Source organism: Scyliorhinus torazame, chromosome 9, assembly GCF_047496885.1.
Source record: "Scyliorhinus torazame isolate Kashiwa2021f chromosome 9, sScyTor2.1, whole genome shotgun sequence".
Taxonomy (NCBI): Eukaryota; Metazoa; Chordata; class Chondrichthyes; order Carcharhiniformes; family Scyliorhinidae; genus Scyliorhinus; species Scyliorhinus torazame.
This window is the reverse complement of record NC_092715.1, coordinates 164,879,501-164,897,682: the sequence shown is the minus strand read 5'-3', so window position 1 is coordinate 164,897,682 and position 18,182 is coordinate 164,879,501. Positions and strand designations below refer to the sequence as shown.

Genomic DNA, 18,182 nt, shown 5'->3' with positions numbered 1-18,182 from the left:
TGGTGTTCCCTGTTTTATAGTGCGTGTGCTCTCACTGGTGATTGGCTGCGATGTTGTGTGTGTGTTGGTTGGTCCAACTACCTGTCCATCAGTGTGTGTGCGTGATTGCACCATGATATGTTAATGTGGTTATCATGACATCCCCCCCTTTTCACAAGGATATGTGCCTACATGCTAATAAATATTGGTGTGTACTGAGTGCATCTGAGTATGTGTGTGCAATATTTACAACATGTACATGAGGCTAAACTATATACAGAGGAAGGTGTCAGATGCAACAGAGCAACGAGGTTGTACCACGAACAAAACAAGTGCAATCAGCAAATATCGAAAGAGAACTTCTGGAACGACAAGAAAGAAACACGTTAACAGTATTGCAAAACAATTCAGTGAGGCCAATGTGCTAACAGGCTCATAATTCAAGTCTGTCAGGTGGGCGACGAATTCGGGTTGACCGTTAGGGTGTCACACCACTCATCGACTGGATCAATGCTGTGCACTGGCATCGGCTGGTGGTTCCGACTTGGAGACATCCGGTTCTTGTTTATTACCGCAACGCGGAAGGGTTCCCGTTTGTCGGTATCACCGGTCTACATGTTGTCAGGGTATGACTCAGTGTATGGGGGCTGAATGGCCCGCACGTCCCTGCGAGGCTGGCGGAATTGCGGAGAGTTGGCAGGTTGAGCTGCTCGACAGCAGGCAGCGTAGTGGCCCATCCTGCCAAAGCGGAGGCATTGTCGCGATTTGGCCGGACATTGCCGCTTTAAGTGTGCGGATCCACAGTTGCCGCATGTCGTGACGTCATGGCGTTCGTTCCGCCACCGTGCATGCGTGGTGCGGTCCTGCGTAGAGCGCGCCTGCGCATCTCGTCCCTCTGCGTCGACGTCCCCTCTTTTGACGCGTACAAGCGCGGGAGGCCTCGGAAAGTGCGCGAAATGGCCGCCCTCGTCCGGGCCGCAGGCCGGGAGGAACTCAATCGACTGGACCCGCTCGGCCTCGTAGGATCCCTGCCGTGCCGATTCGGCCGCCTGGATTTGGGAGTACCGGCTGGTCGCGTTTTCGTGGAGGACGCAGGTCTCGATGGCAGTCGCTAGGGTGAGGCGCTTTATTTTGAGGAGCTGCTGGCGTAGGGTGTCCGAGGTGACCCCAAAAACTATCTGATCCCGAATCATGGAGTCGGAGGTGGCCTCATAGCCGCAGGACTGCGCGAGGATATGGAGGTGTGTCAAATAAGATTGTAAAGGCTCATCCTTACCCTGCAGGCGCAGCTGGAAGAGATACCTCTCGAAGCTCTCATTAACTTCCACGCTGAAGTGTTCCTCAAATTTTAGAAGGACTGTCTTGTATTTCGTCTTGTCCTTGCCTTCCGCGAATGCCAGGGAGTTGTAGATGTGGATGGCGTGTTGCCCCGCCGTGGAGAGGAGGAGGGCGATCTTCCTGGTGTCCGATGCATTCTCCCTGTCTGTGGCTTCTAGGAAGAGCTGGAAGCGCTGCTTGAACAGCTTCCAGTTGACGCCGAGATTTCCAGCGATTCGGAGCGGCTGCAGTGGGCTGATGGTTTCCATGGCGCAGGATGGCAGATACCTGAAGAAGTGCAGGTAGGTCTCACAGTCGCTGGCGAGTTTCCAGTCCTGGTATCATGTTGTTTTGGGTGTTCCGATGCACAAATGAACCAACACGGTTGTAGATGGTACAACTCTGTTTTATTGTTCTGTACAATAATAACTACTAACTTCTGGCTGAGGTTCGTACTTCACCAGCTAACCTGTGGACCCAGACCTTACATTATCTCGGTGAGGCACTCAGCACATGGTGTATGTCTGAGTGGCACGCTGTGAGCTCTGTGCTCTGAGCTATCTCCTGGTAGAATGAGCGGGAACTGTGGTGTTCCCTGTTTTATAGTGCGTGTGCTCTCACTGGTGATTGGCTGCGATGTTGTGTGTGTGTTGGGTGGTCCAACTACCTGTCCATCAGTGTGTGTGTGTGATTGCACCATGATATGTTAATGTGGATATCATGACAGGGTGCAATTCACCCAAAATCTGTCCTGGGCCACCCACGTCGACGCTACCACCAAGAAAGCACAACACTGCCTATACATCCTCAGGAAACTAAGGAAATTCGGCATGTTCACATAAACTCTTACCAACCTTTACAGATGCACCATAGAAAGCATCCTAACTGGCTGCACCACAGTCTGGTATGGCAACTGCTCGGCCCAAGACCCTCAGAGAGTCGTGAACACAGCCCAGTCCATCACACGAACCTGCCTCCCATCTATTGACTCCATCTACACCTCCCCTTGCCTGGAGAAAGCAGGCAGCATAATCAAAGACGCCTCCCACCCGGCTTGCTCACTCTTCCAACTTCTTCCATCGGGCAGGAGATGCAAAAGTCTGAGAACGCGCAAGAACAGACTCAAAAACAGCTTCTTCCTCGCTGTTACCAGACTCCTAAACAACCCTCTTATGGACTGACCTGATTAACACTACACTTCTGTATGCTTCACCCGATGCCGGTCCCTATTATGTATTATCTATTTATTTTATTTTCCTTTCATGTACTTAATAATCTGTTTGAGCTGCTTGCAGAAAAATACTTTTCACTGTACCTCGGTACACGTGACAATAAACAAAACAAACAAATAAACAGGCCTACTCTTCTTCGAAAGAGTGCCACAAGTTCTCTTGTGGTGTCCTGAGAGGGAAGATAGGGCCTGGGTTTAATGCAGCACTCAGAAATGTACAGGAGCAGCGTCCTTGATTTTTGTGCTCAAGCACAATCTCAGAACCCTCTGACTCAGAGCCGAGAGTGCTACCAACCGAACCATGGCTGCCGGTGAACAAAGACCAAAGGGCGGCATGGTAGCACAGTGGTTAGTCCTCTCTCTGGGCTCAGTGTGTTGAGGCGGACTTGTAATTGGTACCCTATGTCCCACCGCGGGCACCCTGACCCCGGTAACAACTGCCAGCCCTGCAGAACTCCTCCCCCTTGCCAGTATCTGCCTGACTGGCCTCTTCAAACCCAACTCTACTCACCTGGGTTTCAGTGTGGCAGCAATATTGCTACACCATGGGTGCAGTCCCACATGTTCGTACCTGTGGTGGCAGTGCTGGGTTTGAAGGGGTCTGTAGCTCATGGAGGTGTGATTTTGATCCATAAAAAGGAAAAAGAGACCCACCGCCAAGCATTTAATTGCCTAACAGACACAGAATCGGGTCAGAGCTCTCAGAAATAACTGAGGCAGAGTTGCCACAGGGCTTCTGGCCCACAATTAGGGCCATTGGTGCCCACATTAAGTTTAGTTCTATGTCTGCATGTTGCACCTAAATATTGTTTTTGCAATGTAACCTTCCTGAGGTAAATACCCCCAATTTGTTAGCTGTAAAGTTTCAGAAGAACTGTCTTTTCACACCATTCCACGTATTTCTATTTACCTGGGTGCTGGTTTGCTATTTCCATTGGAATTATAGCTATCTAATGTGAGATGTAATGTAATATGAATTTGGCCTGTATGATCTCTGTCCTTATAATTAGTGCGTCTATCTAGTCAGTAATCAGCTTTTTTTCAATCTGCTTTTTGACATTCCCTCCAGATGCCATTGAAGATCTACTTTCCATGTAATCACCAATCTCTTGTGATGGTACTACTAGTGAATCCTTCAGGTAAATGTAATTTTCTTATTAAAAATAAAATATTTTGATCATATTTTTTGACCAGCTATTCAAAATCCTAAAAAAGATTTTTTTTCTGATAACTTTAGCATTCATTGGAATGTTTAAAACAATTACAGTGAAAGATTAATTACTGTTTCAAAAGTCATGTTACAGCAAAACTTGCCCTTTTCTAGGTCAAATGTATAAGATTTTATACCCTTTTCTAGGTCAAATGTATAAGATTTTATAGCCCTTAGGCAGGTAGACTGATTCACTTTTCCATGGTACGTATTACCACATACTCGACCTGGCTCAGGAACCATGCCACATAACTCCACCTCCAGCAATTAAGATTATTTCTTGTTGAGACCAACACAGTTCGAATGGTCTCCTGTCTGAGCACATTTTGAACCACATGATATCCACAGGGAAAACACCCTCCTCCAAAGAACACCGCCAACTGACAGCAAACCAAGCACTGCCATTGATGCTGGGTCTCAAAAAAACCATGCATTCTTCTGAAATCCCGTACTGGAACACACTCCACACCCTACGATCTGACAACAGCCCCACCTCTTGATAGCGCACCTTCTGGTTGACTGCAAACATTATCGCCACCATCTGGTAACTAACCCGAGTGTTGAAATCCCAAGTTTCAATCTTCACGGGAAATCTGAATAGCCCTCAACCAATATGGCCATCCACCGTATACTGAACTTCTGCCCTGAAAGATTTATTCCTAATGACATCACAGCCATCACACTGCATTAGCTGAAACCAATGAATGGTTAACTTCGTTATCAAATAATTACTGCTTCTCCAACCATACAAATAAAAAAAAAATCATATAGTGAGTGGTAACAATGCAGCCACATAAGGAACTTAACCAAGCTCCCTTACATACAAACACCTTTGACCAGCATGACTCCAACTTATAGATTTCATGCTTCCAGGCACACAAACATTCAGTTGAATCCACACAAGTAAATGTGATACAAACCTGTTTATGCCATTTCAATGGGAGCTTCCTACAGCCTAACAATCTATATGCTGAGTAATGTTCCTACCTTTTGAAGTATAACACCACTTAAAATACAAGTTTACCTTTAACATACCACTGTTTCTCAGCATTTTGAATTACATTGATTTCAATTCTTATAGAAGAAGACTTATTGAGTATAGGATTATATCTTATCAGATTTCATCTCATGATTTTTGTGATTCCCCCAACAATTTTAAAAGAGCTGGATTATCTTACTTAAATGTGCCCAGATATAGCTGGCATGACCAACAATATTTTATTCTCTCTTTCCTTTCTGTAGTGATATGCAAGGAATTACTTCTGCACTGTTCCAGGCATACTGCTCTTGTATGTTCTGATAAAGAAATGCTTGGATGTTATTGAACGGATGTTAATGTCTCTTGATTTCTCTCGTGTGTTCTGACAGGCGCACTGTTTATATAGGCACACTCGTTTAAATGATTTATGGGCAATTGTATTGAACTGGTGACCTTTCCTTGTAAGGTTAAACTTTGCAAGATGGCACTGAAATAGGCTGTGCTGGTTCAATAATAATAGTTTTTGAAATGTGATGCATTGCATGACAAACTTATTTATGTTCGTAAATCGTTTGTATGTCCAAATATCTGTAAGTGCAGTATGAGGTATGAAAGCATAAATCTACAAAATGTCTGAGTGGACTTTTATCCTTGCTCAGAGGTATTTATTGGATCAAATAATATTTATCAAATTTGGTAAAGAATATATACAAGTGGAAGTTAAAGGTGACTAATTCAGATTTTTCTTTCTCTCTTCATGTCTTCCCTCGTCTATTTGCTTTGCTTCACTATTGTCCTTTATAAGTTATGCCTTAATGTATGTGAGGCATTTTAGAAATATTTATTACATGTAGTATGACATCCAAGAGCACTGACCTGAAATATCTTTACACAGGAACAGGCCGAGACCGTTCAGCTCTTCAAATCTATTCTGCCATTCAATTAAGCTATGGCTGATCTGTTCTGTTTACCCACCTTTGATCCATATCGCTTGATAACCATGCTTAAAACAAAATCTATCAACCTCGGATTTGAAGGTTTCGATTAAACCAGAATCCATCACCTTTTACAGGAGACTGTTCCAGACTTCCACTGCCATTTGTGAGAAAACATGCCTGATATTTCACTCCTAAATGTCTTAGCACTAATTTTAAGATTTTCATTGCTTATTCTGCATTCATTCACTCAAGAAATTGTTTCTTTTTCTATCAGATCCACGTTATCAGTTTAAATGCATAAATTAGATCACCCCTTTTACCTATTGAACTGAAGTACTTAATAGACAAGTTTATGCAATCTGTTAGCATGATTTGGCCAGATGCCATGAGCGTGGTGCAGAATTACAGCAACAGCATGGGTTCAATCAACAGATTGACTAGGGTAGTTCATCGAGAGCTGCTTCTTTGTCTTTCTCAATGCTTGATGTGGAATGGGGTCCCTCATGCTATACCTGTGTTTGCCTCTCTTTCTTCTAGAGGGTATTACGATCCCGGACAAGAGCCCAACAGTTGCAAAGATACCGGACAGAAACCCCATTATTTTATTTAATTGATAAGACTGTGAAGAAAAGATACTTCACTCCAGGAGTGATTCTACACACAAATAGGGATAATGGTATATTATAACAAACTTTATTATGAACACAGTATTACTAACTTTAACATCATAAAGAAAATAGCTTACAATTACCTGCTAATCAATGCTTAACCACAAATTCCTAACTGCTATCTTTTATCTCCACTCAAGCAAAATCCATCTCAGGTCAAAATCTACTTTTAAATACAATTAGCAGACCCAGAAACACTTACAGTAATGACATATCTTGGATGAACCACTTTGAGAGCGAGGTTCTTCAGGAACTAGCTTGCAGATTCTTGCTTGTGACAACTATTGTTTAATCTACCAGCCTTTTCAGAAACTGCTGTTTCTGTTCACAGGCAAAACCTTTCTAACTAAGCTACTTTACATAGTAACTTCATACTTGTGACAATAAAAGATTATTATTATTACTTTGAGAGAAACTGCTTGTCTGTTCATATCCCAATCTTTAACTGAACTCCACACTGAAATGCAAAACCTGGCTCCTCCCATTTTCTGCATCATCTCACTAAAGCTAAGGAGAATGGGCGGGATTCTCCGTTTGGGAGACTATGGGCTGGATTCTCCGATTTTGCAGCTAAGTGTCGACGCCGGCGTGGTAACAGTGGCGTTTTATGACGCCAAAATCGGCGCCAAACCATCACCGATTCCAGGACCAGTGAGGGGCTAGCAGCGGGGCCGGGTAAAACCCCCGGCTCCCGCGTCAAAAACGGCTGGAGAATGGCTGGGTCCGTGGCCGTGCATGCGCATGGCGACGACCTCCAACAGTCGCGCCGTGCAACATGGCAGGGGCTGCGCGCGGTCCCGACGTGCCAGATAGTGCCCCCATGTACCCCCCCTCGCCATCCCCGGACCACCCCCAACCCCCGCCGAAGCCCGCCCAGCCAACAGAACGCACCCCCCCCCTCACCACACGAGATTGCCGAAAACTCAGAGCACACGTGTCCCGCGTAGTCGGCCCATCGGCGGCGGAGCATCGCGGGAGGGTCTTCAGGTGACGCCCTGAGGAGGTCCCAATGGCGTGCACCATACTCCCCAACGAGGCTGTTTTGGAGGGGGCGGAGCATCTGAAAACAGGCACCACCCCCAATTTCAGCGTCAAAAGGGATTCTTCGCCTGATCGCTGATTACGATATCAGCGTCAGGCAACGGAGAATCCCACCCTATATTCTCCCGCTGGAGGAGAATTGCTCCCAATTTACATTCTCCATGGGAGCGCAAATTAGGAAGGAATTCACTATTCCTCGCCATGCAAAGGTGAGATTTCCAGGGGAATCCTGCTACCGGGTCGCCATTTGAGCAGGCTGCACAATAGTGAAGTCCCACAGCTGTCCAGCCCCCCCTCCCCACATCACAAAGGACCCCCTTAATAGTGAGACCGCCCACAGGGACCCCCTAACTATCGGCCCATCCCCCAGAAAAAGGACCCTGTCTAGAAGCAAGAGAGCAGTCCAGACAAGGGCAGTGACAGAAATTACAGTTGTACAGAAATTACAGTTGTAACTCTTACCTGTAAGCACCATATGCCCATTACTGGAAAGAGACCAGCTGTGATCTGTTTTTGAACTGCTCAGATCCTGTAGCTGCAAGCCATTCATTCATTTCTAGTAGTGGGCTGTGATTGACAGCCTCCACGAAACAGCTGCAGCCTTGATTTTTTCATCTCCCCTTCATGGTTGAGTGACTCTAAGTGCTGAAACCCCAATGTTTATAAACATCAACCACATCAAAGAGAGGGAAGTGCATTGCAATCACACACAAATCATTTACAATAACATAGATTTTTGTTTTTTAAATTTAGAGTATCCAATTATTCTTTTCCAATTAAGGGGCAATTTAGCCTGGCCAATCCACCTACCATGCACATCTTTGTGTTGTGGGGGGCGAAACCCATGCAAACACGGGGAGAATGTGCAAACTCCACACGGGACAGTGACCCAGAGCCAGGATCGAACCTGGGACCTCGGCGCCGTGAGACAGCAGGGCTAACCACTGCGCCACCGTGCTGCCCTACAATAACGTAGATGACCTAGTGGTACCAAAAAATGTAAATAATTAGATCTAATTACCATTGTTCCGACCCCTCTTGCCGGGCAGGCTCTTTCAGCCTCACCAAAGTCAGGGAACGTTTGAAGGGCTCACCATCTGCTGTGGGGGATCCCACCCACAGTGGAGCCGGCAATTTCTGGCTATTGCTAAAAAGTGATCAAGTTTGGGTAATAAATATTGCAAGGTACACTATAGTTCAGAAAGACAGAATGGCAAAGAAGGAAAGGTAGTCCTGGTGGTAAAGGATGACATTAAGTGAGAAAGGTCATCTAGCAAGAAAGGATATGGCCTCAGAAGATCATGAAGTAGGAGGATCGGTACATGTGGAAATGAGAAATAGCAAGAATTAGAAAACACTGGTGGGAGCATTTTATAGGCCCTCAATAGTAGTTACACTGTTGGACAGAGCATTAAACATCCAATTGTTGGGGGTGCCTTCAATTTTTATATAGAATGGAACAATGAAATTGGCAAGAAGGGTTTAGTAGATGAGTTTTGCAGTATGTTTTTGTGACAGTTTATTGGAGCAATACATTGTGGAACGGACTAGGGATAAAGCTGGCTTAGATCTAGTATTGTGTAATGAGGCAGGATTAATTAGTAATGTCATGGTAAAAGAGCCCCTGGGAAATAATGATCATAATACCATTGAATTCCATGATACATTTGAAAGTGACATACTCCAAAGACAAACAAAAATCTTAAACTTATCAAAGACAATTGCAGTACATAGGTATGAGATCAGAACTGGCTATGGTTAATTGAGTAAATAAATTAAACGGTATGGAGATAAATGAACAGTGGGAAACATTAAAAAAAACACTTCAAAATATTCAACAAAAATGCATTCTTTTCAAAGTCAAAGCAAGAACAGCGCATCTGTGGGTCACTACTATTAGAATAAAAGAAGAGGCTTACAGTGTTGCAAACAAAATAGGAAGAGTGAGGACTGAGAGTGTTTTGGAAATCAGCAAAGAGCCACCAAATACTTGATTAAAAAAATAGAATATAAGAAAAACACTAGCTAGGAATATGAAAACAGATAGCAAGAGCTTGTATATGTATATAAAAAAGAAGAGAGTAGCTAAAGTAAATATTGGTTCCTCAGAAGCAGAGGAGGGAGAAATTATCATGGGGAATGAGGATATAGCAGAGGCTTTGAACAAATACTTTGTGTCTGTCTTCACAATAGAAGACGCACGTTTTGTGCCAGAAATAGATGATAACCCAGGGGCTAAAAGGAGTGAGGAAATGAAGAATATTAATATTAGCAGACAAAAGGTATTGGAGAAACTGAAGAGACTAAATTCTGACAAATCCCTGGGATCTGATGGCCGACACCTTTGGGTCCGAAATGTGGCTGCAGATAGTGAATGCGCTATCTATGATTTCCCAACATTCATTGGATTTAGAGACAGTCCTATCAGATTGGAACCTGGCAAATGTTACATTGCTTTCCAGGAAAGGAGGGTAAAGAGAAACAAGCCAGTTAGCCAAACATCAACATTGGGAAAATGCTGGAATCTATTATTAAGGAGTTCTTAACAATACACTTAGAAAAGCATAGTATGATTAGAATAAGTCAACACTGTTTTACTATGAAAATCAGGTTTGACAAATTTATTTGGGTGTTTATGGATGTAACTAGCAGTGTAGATAAAGGAGAGCCAGCCGATGTAGTATATCTGGATTTCCAAAAGGCATTTGATAAAATGCCACATAAAAGGTTAATAGACAAGATAAGGGATCATGGAGTTGGTGGTAATATATTAGCATGGATAGAGGATTGTTTAATGGAGAGGACAGAGTGGGCATAAATGCAATTTTCTCAAATTGGCAGGCAGTAAATAGTGAAGTGCTGTAAGAATCATTGCCAGAGACTCAATTATTTACAAGCTATATTAATGACTTAGATGATGAGACAGAGAGTAATGTTTGCTGATAATACTTAGCTAGGTGGAAAGTTAAGCAGTTGGGAGGAGACAGAAGTTGCAAAGATGTATAGGCAGGTTAAACAAATGGGCAAAAGTGTGAAGTTATTAACTTTGGCTGTAAGAATAGACAAGCACAATGATTTTCAAAAGGTGAAAAACTTGTAAGTGTCGATGTTCAAAATGACTTGTGTGTGCTTGTACAAGGAATGCAAAACGATAGAATGCAGGTACAACAAGCGCAGCAAATGGCATGTTGGCCTTTATTGCAAGGGGAATGGAGTGCAGGAATAAAAAGTCTTGGTACTGTTGTACGGGATTTTGGTCAGACCCACATTTTAAAAAATTAATTCGTTGGATGTGGTCATTGCTGACTGGGACAGCATTTATTGTCCATCCCGAGGTGGTAGTGAGCTTACATCTAGAACTGCTGCAATCCATGTGGTGTGGGTACATTCAAAGTGCTGTTAGGGGGGCGGAGTTCCAGTAATTTGACCCAATGACGGTTAAGGAACAGCGATATATTTCCAAGTCAGGATGGTGAGTGACTTGTAGGGGAACTTCCAGGTGGTGGTGTTTCCATGTGTCCCATGATGGAAGGAGTAAGTTTTTGTGGGATGCTTTGTCCTGAATGGTGTCAAGCTTCTTGAGTGTTGTTGGAGCTGCATTTATCCTGGCAAGTGGAGAGTATTCCATCACGCTCCTGAGAGTGCCATGTAGATAGTGGACAGGCTTTGGGGAGTCAGGAGGTGAGTTACTTGCTACAGGATTCCTAGCCTCGAACCTGCACTTGTAGCCATAGTATTTATATGACTAGTCCAGTTCAGTTTCTGATCAATGGTAACCCCCAGGATGTTACAGGGCGGGGATTTAGCGATGATGATGTCATTAAATGTAAAGGGCGATGGTTAGATTCTCTCTTGTTGGAGATGAATATTACTTGCCACTTGTCAGTCGAAGCCTGGATATTGTCCAGATCTTGCTGCATTTTGGCATGAACTGCTTCAGTATCTGAGGAGATGCAAATGGTGCTGAACATTGTGCAATCATCAGTGAACATCCCCACTTCTGAACTTATGATGGCAGGAAGGTCATTAATGAAACAGCTGAAAATGGTTGGGCTTAGGACACTTCCCTGAGGTATTCCTGCGCATATCCGGGAATTGAGGTGATTGACCTCCAACAAGCACAACCATCTTCCTTTCTGCTAGGTATGACTTCAATTAAAGGAGCACAGGGATCTTGAAGGCTGGAAGATGTTGCAGATGTAGGGAGGAGCAAGGCCATGCCATAGTACTAAAAAAAAATTGTCAAGAAAATTTGGATGGCAAATACTTGTTCAAGGATCTTGTAGAATGAAAGGACAAGTTAGAGATGATTGATAATTTGAGTAGAGGTACTGAAAGCAATGTTTTTAGGGAGGTACATGATAATGGCAGTTTTGAAAATGTAGTTGTACATGCATATATTAGCACTTATCATCTGTGCAGCTGGTTGTTAGCTAGTTTAGAAAAGGAAGAAGTGGTGGATTTCTTGAAGGAAATATGTTTGACCAGCTGGAGAATGACAGAAAGAGCAGAAACTGTGGAGCGGGGTGAGGGGAAGGAGCAGGTTGCATTAATAACAGTTAGTAGCTTGTGGGGGTCAAAGGAAATCCCTATAAACTTCTTGGGCTGGATTTTCCATTCCAGAGACTACGTTTTAAACGCCGAGGCAAGATTCGTGGACTTTGATGACAGCAAAACTAACGCCGAACCTGGACCGATTCAGCTATTCAAACACAATCGATTCCAATGAAAATCAGTGCGGGATTCGGCGGGTCTGTGATTGACACTTGGGAGGCTGACAAGCTGCAGCCACACATACACATTACAATCCTCACACACACTCATCGCAGCCAACAAGATGGCACTCTTTGTGCTGGAGTGTGAACATACATCTGATGGGTCGGCTGAGACCAGAGGGCACCTGGGGAGGTGGCCTGGGGGGGGACAGCTACATGACCCATGGCCCTAAGTTCACAGTGGGCAGCCAATGGCATACACAGCTGCATGGCTGCCTTTTCGGGGCGGTGATAGTGTTCCGTGACTGTGCACCCCAACCCCACTGCCCACCTCCTGGCCACCCTACGCTACTTCTCCCCCCACCCCCCCCCTCCCCGCCAGCCCTGGTAGAAGTATCCCTGGCTAACTGCACAATTGTTAGCAAACTATGGTGATGTTGGACACTTTCCGTAACCCCCTTCTCTTCCTCAACAACCATGACGCTGGTTTCACGATTTTTAAAAGCACAAGTGAACTGCGCCGTTGGGAACTTGGCCCATCGGAGACGGAGAATTGTGGAGACCCCGGAGAATACCGGATGAGGCCCGCTAATGATATGCAAACGATATTTACTATACGTGCGTTCCGGACCGCGTTGATGCTGCTGTCGTGGTGCTGGAGAATTGTGACTTGGTGTCAAATCGGAGCCCACACATGTCACGTTTCCCGATTTCAGCGTCAGTCAATGGAGAATCCCGCCCCATATATTTCAGAGATGCAGGGAAGAAAGGTCTAGGAACATCTAGAAGAGAATTAAAAATTTCAGGATAGTTTTGCCTTTTATTATGACCCTAGAACAGGAGGATTTGGCCATAGAGGCTGAGTAATGATACTGACCTTATCTCCTTGTGTGTTTCTCCATTGAAATCTGTTTGATAATGCTCCTGTGAAGCATCCTGAGACATTTGACGACATTAAAAATGCTGTAAGATTGTCTGAATACACACTCTACATTTCCCTAGCTCTGCCATTGAAGGTGTTGCAGTTATTTCGTCTTTCTTGGAAACCGCTTGCAAAATCTAGCCATGTAAAATCTTTCATCAAAAAATGCCCTCTTCAGTTGTGCTTTCTGTACTATTGTTGAACTTCTTTTCCCTGTTCAGTCCTCCATCTCTTCCTCTCTAAAACATTTTGGGATATTCTATTTATAGGATCTGTCGAAATCCAAATTATTAATGGAAGCTAAAAAGTTGCATTCATCCATTTTTTTTTGTGTTGCTTCTAATAACTATTTTAAAAACAATTTCTACAGAGATGCCATCAGCTGCCTGGTCCCAGCACCTAATGAGCATTATTCAAATTTTGAAGGGGATTGTAGAAGATAAAGAAGTCACCCGGTGAGCTTTTAGCTTTGCTATAAATTATTTTCAGCAAATGAGAACTTGAAACATTTTCACAAAAGGTCTTTTTTCTATCCTCAAGTTTGCACAAAGAGATCTTTGTTCTCTCTGAATATTTGTCCTGTGTCAACTGTTACCTGTGTTGTAATAATACTCTGATGGTTAAAGGCTGTGTTTATTTCATTAAGAAGACAGTTCCTTAATCTTATGTATACCCATTGATATGTGAACTACTCCAAGCTGTGATTTGAGACCTTAATGTAAACATTTTTCATTTTTACTCCTTTTCATTGAAAATTGCTGTGAAAGTTATCACATCATAGATTTTGATCCTTTTAACTGCATGATTCAGTCTTCTTCAGTCAGAGCCCGGTATTCTATTAATAAAGCTGTGAAGTTGCAAATACCTTTTGTATAATCCTACAATACTCATGGTAACAAACTTCTCTCTACGCATTTATGATTTTTAATTAGATGGTTTTATGAAGACTTAGAATGATGGTTGTTATGTGCGACTTCATTACTAGCTTGGTAATTGTGAGGTCTTTAGATGGTACCAAAATTATAATATAGAATTCAGAATTAAAATTGTGTTTTCATCTTCTGCTTGAGATGAGTTTTCAATCTCCAATTCATGCAACCTCTAAGACTGCCTATTTCTGCCCGCATAACTTTGCCCATGTCTCCACTCATCTGCTGCTGAAACCTCCATCCTTACCGTTGTTGCCTCTAGACTTGACTATTCCAACACACTCCTAGCTGGTCTCCCACACACTCCCCTCCGTAAACGTGAGGTCACTGGAAACTCTGAGTGTCTTACTCGCAGCAAGTCCCATTTCCCTATCTCTCTTGTGCTTCCTGGCCTACATTGGCTCCCAGTTAAGAACTCCCATTCTTGTATTCAAATCTCTCGCATGCGATGCCGCTTCCTATCTCTGGAATCTCTTCCAAACCCAAAGCTCCAAGATAGCTGTGCTCCTCTAATTTTGGCCTCTTGTGCATTCCCAGTATGTATTCATAATTGTTCCACCATTGATGGTTGTGCCTTCAGTTGCCTACGCCCCAAACTATGGAATTCCGTCCCTATACCTCTCTGTCAATCTTATCTCACTTTCCTTCTTTAAGACACTTCATAAAACCTCCCTCTTTTTACCAAGCTTTTGGACAGTTCACCTAATCATCATGGAGATATGGCTCTGTGCCAACCTTTGTTTTAGCATGTTCCTGTGAAGCACCTTGGGATATGTCATTACGTTAAAAGTGCTTTAGAAATATATGTTGTTGGGGGAGGGGGCGGAGTCTAGTGAATAATGAGCACTTGTAATGTAGTTGGCGTAAGCGATTTAAATGAGAAATCTACGCTTCCTGATCTCAGTAGTTTGTTTACCACATCCTTTGAGGAGCGCTCTCGCCAACTTACTGATGAGCCGTGGAGGAATCCAACTTATAATATTGAATATTTTCAGTTACACAATGTAATTGCCTAGTAATCTTGTAATGCATTGCGGATGGAGACATAAGGAGATAAGAAATAGATGCAGGAGTAGGCCGTTTGGCTCCTCAAGCCTGCTGTGCCATTCAGTAAGGTCACAGCTGATCTTAGCTTCACTTTCTTGCTTGCCCTCCATAAGCCTTTAACTCCCTTATTGCTCAAAAATCTTTCTAACTCAGCCTTGAATATATTCAATGACCGAGCCTCCATTGTCTGTGAAAGAGAATTCTCAAGATTAAATGCTTTGAGAGAAGAACTTCCTCCCAGTGTAGCAGTAGAGGCTCCTTCATGAAATGTTTTTAAGATAAAGATAGATAGTTTTTTGAAGAATAAAGGGATTAAGGGTTATGGTGTTCGGGCCGGAAAGTGGAGCTGAGTCCACAAAAGATCAGCCATGATCTCATTGAATGGTGGAGCAGGCTCGAGGGGCCAGATGGCCTACTCCTGCTTCTAGTTCTTATGTTCTCACCTATGTCTTAAATGCAAGGCCCCCTTATTTTTAAACTGCGTCCCCAGATCTAGATCACCACATGAGGGGAAACATCCTATCAGCATCTACACTATCAAGTCACCTCTATGTTTCAATAAGATCACCTCTCATTGTGCTAAACCCCAGGGAGTATAGGACCAACCTGCTCAACCTTTCCTTCTTAGACAGCAACTTCATTTCAGGAATCAGCTTAGTGAACCATCTCTGAACCACTTTCAATGCAAGTATATCCCTCCTTACGTTTCAAGACAAAAACTGCCCACAAACTCTAGGTGTGGTCTCAACAATGCCCTAAACAGTTGTGATGTGGAGATGCCGGCGTTGGACTCGGGTGAGCACAGTAAGAAGTCTTACAACACCAGGTTAATCATATTGCATCTTTGACTCTGTCTATATATATGTTTCTGGAACCCACCTCTTCATTCACCTGAGGAAGGAGCAGTGCTCCGAAAGCTAGTGATTTGAAACAAACCTGTTGTACTTTAACTTGGTGTTGTAAGACTTCTTACAGTAAACAGTTGTAGCAAGACTTCCCGACTTTAATGCTCCACTCTCCTTGCATTAAAAGCCGACATGCCATTTGCCTTCCTAATTTTTTGCTATTGATCATTGTATTTTTTGTGATATACCATAGCATTCTGCAAACTCTCTCCATTTAAATCATATATTCTGCACTTCCATTCTTCCCTTCAAAGTGGACAACCTCACATTGTACTCCACTTGACAAAATGTTACACACTCACTTAACCTATCTCTATGTCACTTTGCATACTCTGAATCCTCACAGCATGCTTTCCTACCTAATTTGTATTGTCAGCAATTGTGGCTGCAATGCAATTGGTCCCTTCTTCCAAGTCATTAATACAAATCGTAAATGATTGAGGCCCAAGCATTGATCCCTGTGGCACTCTAGTAGTTACAATTAATCAAATTGAAAATGACCCATTCATCCCTACACTCTGTTTTCTGTTAGTCAATCCTCTATCCGTGCTAATGATTCACCCCCAACACCATGAGCTCTTATCTTGTGTTGTAACCTTGCAGAATGCCTTTTGGAACTCCAAATACACCACATCTGCTAGTTCCCCTTTACCCACCCTGTTTGTTACATCCTCAACGAATTCTAATAGATTTGTCAAACACGGTTTCCTTTTCAGAAAGCTATATTGACTCTACCTAATTGTATTATGATTTTCTAAATGTCCTGCTAATGTCCTTAATAATGGATTCCAGCATTTTCCCAAAGGTGAATGTTAGGCTAACTGGCATAGTTTCCTGATTTCTGTCTCCTTTTTTGATTAGGACTGTTACTTTTGAGATTTTTCAATCCAGAATGTAGATCATGTTGCAAGATTACAACTCACTGCATCCAATATCTCTGCCACCACCTCTTTTAAGACCCTTAAATTGCAGACCACAATTCCTTCCTTTCCCTTTTTATATATTTATAGAAGTCTTTACTGTCTGATTTTATATTTCTCGCTAGTTTTTTCTCATACTCTAATTTTTCTGTTGGTTATATTTTTGTTCATCTTTTGCTGGCTCCATAAAATTGCACAACCTTCTGGCCTATAGACGGGGGCTGGTTTAGCACCGTAGGCTAAACAGCTGGCTTGTAATGCAGAACAAGACCAGCGCGGGTTCAATTCCCATACCGGCCACCCTGAACAGGCGCCGGAATGTGGCGACTAGGGGCTTTTCACAGTAACTTCATTGAATCCTACTTGTGACAAGCTATTATTGTTATTACCATCAATCTTCATATCCTTGTAAGCCTTTTTTTTCAATCTATTAAGGGCGCGATATATCAGCCTCGTCATGCCCGACTCCGGATGCGACGAGGCCGGTAAAGGTGAGATCTCAATGGATGCAATCCAGATTTGCATATTCAAGTGAACAGACAGGCTCACTTGAATATGTTTGCGCCAGAATTACCCAACGCATGGGATCTAATGGCCTCACCACGGAGACCCCGAGTGGGTGCTGTCCAATGCGTACCGGCATTTGGGGATATTCTCAGGCGATCGGGAGCCCGTGGGTGGTCGGGCTGTGGGCAGGGTGGTACCCTGGAACTCCCATTGCCACCCAGGCACTGTGAAATGCCAGCCTGGCTCTGCCACCTGGGCACCCTGGCAGTGCCACGTTGAAAATGCCAGGGTACCCAGATGGCACAAACGGGGGCACTGCCAGGGTTCTAGGCTGGGAGTATCAGGGTGCCTAGGTGGTGTCTTGCCCGTGCTGGGGATTAGGCCCGCGGGTGCCCTGCCTTTCTGATGTGCAGTGTGGGGGGGCTACTGTGTAGGGTTCAGAGATCAGGGTGCCATCTCGACCTGCACTGTCAAGCTGAGCTTGCTGGTGCAGGAAATTAGCTTAAGCTCAGCCTCGGCGAGGCTTTCCTCGCTGAGGCCCGGAAAAGAAGCAGAGTCCTGTTTAATAACGGGGTCGTTCTCGGTGCTGCAAGCGCTGGGAAACATCTAACTAAAACCGCCCCAAACGAGTCTGTTTCTTTTCCATTAAATCGCGCCCAGAATCTACTACTCATGACTCCTGGGAGCTAGGTGAAATCTGAGCATTAAATGGGTACACAGGGTAAAAGGAGTCCAGAAAAAACAAAGCTGAAGGATCCATCTGGGATGTTTTTCAATTATTGATGATCTTGAACACAAACTTACAACTGATAAGAGTCTTGAATTAGCCATTTTAGCTTAAACGGAGTTATAATATTTATAATTGCAGGTTTTT

The 18,182-nt window shown here is 43.7% G+C and overlaps 1 protein-coding gene across 2 annotated transcripts in view; it reads left to right on the top strand.

Annotated features, from left to right (window-relative positions):
• Window positions 1-18,182, top strand: part of fancc (FA complementation group C) — a 274,053-nt gene that overhangs the window by 218,742 nt on the left and 37,129 nt on the right. For both annotated transcript variants that reach the window (XM_072516728.1, XM_072516729.1), the window contains exons 11-12: window positions 3,597-3,666; window positions 13,371-13,455. In XM_072516728.1, coding sequence (XP_072372829.1) covers window positions 3,597-3,666; window positions 13,371-13,455 — 155 coding nt within the window. The remainder of the gene's footprint in view (window positions 1-3,596; window positions 3,667-13,370; window positions 13,456-18,182) is intronic.